Source organism: Fukomys damarensis, unplaced genomic scaffold (assembly GCF_012274545.1).
Source record: "Fukomys damarensis isolate Sample0158 unplaced genomic scaffold, DMR_v1.0_HiC HiC_scaffold_37, whole genome shotgun sequence".
In the NCBI taxonomy this organism is placed as follows: Eukaryota; Metazoa; Chordata; class Mammalia; order Rodentia; family Bathyergidae; genus Fukomys; species Fukomys damarensis.
This window is the reverse complement of record NW_022900949.1, coordinates 9118547-9122671: the sequence shown is the minus strand read 5'-3', so window position 1 is coordinate 9122671 and position 4125 is coordinate 9118547. Positions and strand designations below refer to the sequence as shown.

General features: G+C 66.4%; 1 protein-coding gene across 1 annotated transcript in view; it reads left to right on the top strand.

Annotated features, from left to right (window-relative positions):
* The window catches only part of Nfic (nuclear factor I C), a 21467-nt gene extending 17342 nt beyond the window's left edge, over positions 1-4125 (top strand). Inside the window, exons 9-10 of the mRNA XM_010634843.1 lie at positions 1015-1100; positions 3921-4125. Of these exons, the coding sequence (XP_010633145.1) occupies positions 1015-1100; positions 3921-3938 (104 nt within the window). The 3' untranslated portion in view covers positions 3939-4125. The remainder of the gene's footprint in view (positions 1-1014; positions 1101-3920) is intronic.

The following is a 4125-nucleotide window of genomic DNA, read 5'->3' as shown; positions in this document are numbered from 1 at the left end:
CGCCCGGGCAGTTCGAGGCCGGTCCCGCCCATGGCGCCCACTGGCTGTCCACACCCGCGCCTCTGTGAAATGGGACAGCTGGTGAGGGCCTGGGGCGGTGGGGGAGAGTGAGACCAGGGCTCGGGCGCAGCTCCGTGGGGAGCGCTTGCCTGGCAGGCACTGTGGCTCTGACCCCAGCCCCTGAGGAACCAAGCCAAGGCACGGCCTCCGCCCAGCGCCTGGTGAACCCTAGACACAGAACACGGGCACGGAACAGGCGCAGGTCCCCTGTCCTGCCCCTGCCCAGGCTTCTGGGCTGCAGACCCACCCTGCTCCCTGGGTACCCGGCCCGTGGCCCCTCGGCCACCACTAGGGTCCCGAGCGCGGGACACCCACACCCAGAGGCCCTGGGCCCTGAGTCGCTCAGTCACGGCCAAGTGTGGCCGGTGAGATTAAGCAGCAGCAGCAGCAGCAGATGCGCAGACACCAGCTTTGCCCCGGGTTTTCCAGGAGGAAAATTAATAAATAAAACGCCCTCAATAATTCAGGGCGCCTGGTGCGGGATGCAGCCCGGTCAGCGGCAGAATGCGTTGAATCGTTAATCGTTCAACCTCTGCTTTCCCCCACCCCGCCAGCTTCCCGCCTTGGCTGTGACCCCTGCGTCCTGGGACCCCTCAAGGCAGGACCCCCTGGCTCCGCAGGGAGAGGGCAGTAGGTTCGGAGGCCAGGGGAGCTGGGTGCTTCGGGCTGGCTGTGTGACCCCAGGCAGTGGGCACCCTCTCTGGGCCCGGCCGGCCCCCAATCGTTCAACCTCTGCTTTCCCCCACCCCGCCAGCTTCCCGCCTTGGCTGTGACCCCTGCGTCCTGGGACCCCTCAAGGCAGGACCCCCTGGCTCCGCAGGGAGAGGGCAGTAGGTTCGGAGGCCAGGGGAGCTGGGTGCTTCGGGCTGGCTGTGTGACCCCAGGCAGTGGGCACCCTCTCTGGGCCCGGCCGGCCCCCTCGCTAACGGGCTCTGGTCTCTCTCCTCCCCGCAGCCTACGCTCCGCCCGACACGCCCCCTGCAAACCGTTCCTTTGTGGGATTAGGACCAAGGGATCCTGCGGGCATTTATCAGGCACAGGTAGGGGCCGAGAGGCCGGCTGGCGGGGGGCGGGGGGCCCGAGTCCCAGCCCGTGCTCAGGGTTTCCCTAGTGACAAAGCTGGGGAGATCTCAGCCCAGAGAGGGAAGTGGCTTTCCCCGTGGTCACACAGCACGCCAGCTAGGACCCACCTCTGCCCAGCCTCTGTCCCCTTCCGCACCACCACTGCCACCACCGCCGGAACAGTAGGCCAGACGGGGAAGCAGGCAGCCCACAGCACGGGGTGGGCCGCCCGGGACAACACCCGGACTGCTGCCGGGGCAGGGGCCAGCCCCTCAGAAGGGAGGATGGGGTTTCTTAGGGCTGCCTGCGCTCCGCGGAGTATGCTGGGTCCTCACAAACGGTGCTGGGTCCCAGGAGCCCCTGGCTGAGGCAGCCTGTCCCTTCTCAGCCAGGGTAGAAGCAGGAAGTAGGAGGTGTCCAGCTGCTTCTCCTGGGTTTGGGGGAGACTGGTGCATTGGGGGTCTAGGGGTCCCCAGAGTCCAGAGACCAAGGCTCCTGCCTGGTTCTGCTTCACCCAGTCCGAACCTGTCTTCCTCTGGCCTCGGGCTCCTCCCAGGAAGTCCCCCAGACTGATCACAGCCACCGTCTTACCCCAGATGAAGCCCTGTGACCCCCCTGTCGCGACCCCACAGGAGGCTGAGAACATCCCTGCTTTAGAAACAAAAGCCAATAAAAGGGGAAGGGCAGAGGCCCAGCCTCCCCCAGGGTCAGCCTCTGTACTGGACTCAGATTCCCAGCTGCTGCCCCCTGCCATGCCACCAGGGTTGGGGTCACCGCTGGTGGCTCCCGGAAAGTGGGTGGCGTCAGGTCAGGGGGTTCAGCGTAGGCAAAGGCAGGGTACCTTGAGTGTGAAAGATCCTGGGCAGCGGGCTGGCAGACGGACCTGGGCTTTACCCTGGGGACAGCAGGGAGCCACAGATGGATGTAGAATGAGGGAGGGGCACAGCCTGGTCTGGGGGTGGGAAGAGCTTCCTGGGGCCTTGAAAGGGAGGTGGCAGATGGTGGAGAGGTGAGGTCCCCACGGTGAGTGTCCAAGGAGGGGAGGACCCTCGTGGTGGAAGGGCAGGGCTGCCCCCCACGCCGCCCTCCTCCAGACCCGGCAGAGCGGGAGGAGGAGGGGAGCGGAGCGGGAGAGGCGCAGACCCCGCTGCAGTGCCATTCCTGCCCAGTCAGCACTTCCGCAGAGCAGAGCTGCGGCTTCTTATTCCTGGCCTTGCTCGGTCCCCTCCTCCCCAGCCCCAGTCTGCCCGCTCCACTGGCTCCCCCAGCGCCTTGAGCCCCAGCAGGGCTCCTGTCTGTGCCCTGCCCTGATGGATGATCCCTGACTCGGACCTCTGCCCCATGGATCCCCGTGGAACACCCGCCCGATCTGCCCCTCCCCGGCTCTGCCCACCCCTGCCCAATACCACTTGGCTCCCGGGGGAGGGGGCTGCCTTCTCGTGTCAGTCACAGCGTGGCCCACCCGCCCTGCACCCCCACGGTACGTACGCGACCGCCTTCCCCCATGGGGCACCCTCAGCCCCAGGCAGTGGACGGGCAGGAACCCCAGGGTGAGCGGGTGAGGCCACAGCCCACAGCCACTCCGGCCGCCCAGGCCTCCCCGGGATGCCGAGCGCCCAGCCTGCCCCACACTCGGCCTCCTACCCCGCCGGGTGGGGATGGGGCGCCCCGCCTCGCCCCCTGTCCCTGGGGTGGGAGCCGGGCGGACAGCTGCCCCAGGAGCTGAGGGCAGGGAGGAAAGGCCAGGGGAGGCTCCGAACGCCAGGAGGGTCACGCCCAGAGCCTGTCTGGTTGTCAAGGGAAACCAGACATGAGGTAATGGCCGAGATGAACTTGAACTTGGCTGCAGGCAGGGCTGGGAGCCAGTGGCGCCAGCTCCATAGAGTGGCTGGGCAGCCTGGACCAGCGGGGTGAGGTGGGAGCAGCCAGGCGCAGTAGATGGGGTAACGAGGGGCACGGGATGGGATGGGGGGGCTCCCCAGGTGCTCTGCAGGCCTCCACGTCCTCTTGGTAAAACGGGGGCCCTCTGTGACGGCAGTACCCTGGACACTGCCCAAGGGTCCCCACAGCCAGGCCAGGGCGCTGGCTGCACAAAGTTCTTAGAGCCCGACAGGGCTGAGTTCAAATCTCTGCTGTGGCACTTCCGGGCTGGTCACCCCGGGGCGAGTCCCATGGTCATCACTGACAGGGTGGGGAGGCAGGGACCCGGGCCCCTCATGGAGGGAGGGAAGGATTGCTAAGAGAAATAGAGGCTGGCCTTGGTCACAGCACTAGGTAAGGGGCATCCCACAGAAGGTCACTCTGCCTCATATCTTGGGCCCAACTCTTACGTCGGGCAAGGAGGCTGTGAGGCCGGCCGGGTTGCTGGAACCATGGCGTGAAAACACGGGGCAGTCAGTTCCACTGGGGTTTCAGGTCCGCCGAGCCCTTTTCCCGTGCTGTGTGCTGTATACGTGGACCCCCAAGTGGAGCCCTGATGTTGCATGGCGTACCGACAGGCCCGTCCTGCACGGCTGGATAGCCCGCTTACACCAGGCCTCCCTGGAGGCTCGCCAAGGGCTGCCTGGGCTCCACCTGCTTCCACAAGGACTGGACTCAGTTTCACCAGCTGTCCTGTATTTTGGCCACCGCCTTGTTCAGAGCCAGGGGCCAGGATCACACACCTGGTCACGGGGCAGGGGAACAGGTCGCAGGCTGGGAGGAGGTGGGCGGTGTGGGTCGCTGTGTGCGGTCGATCGAGCCTGACGTCCACCTCCCTCTCTCTCCCCCCACGCACACACTGTGCCCGGCCACTGCAGTCCTGGTACCTGGGGTAGCCGAGGTCTCCGCTGGTTCCACGCCTCCTCCATCAACCTGGGCATCGCAGGGCAGCGCCGCCAGCCCCCCTCCCCTGGCCCACGTTTTCGGCGGAAAATCAGAGCGAGCAAAAAACACCCTGCCGAGTCACAGCCCGGCCAAAAGGACACCACACAGACCTATGCACGCAGGAGGAAAAGAAAAGAG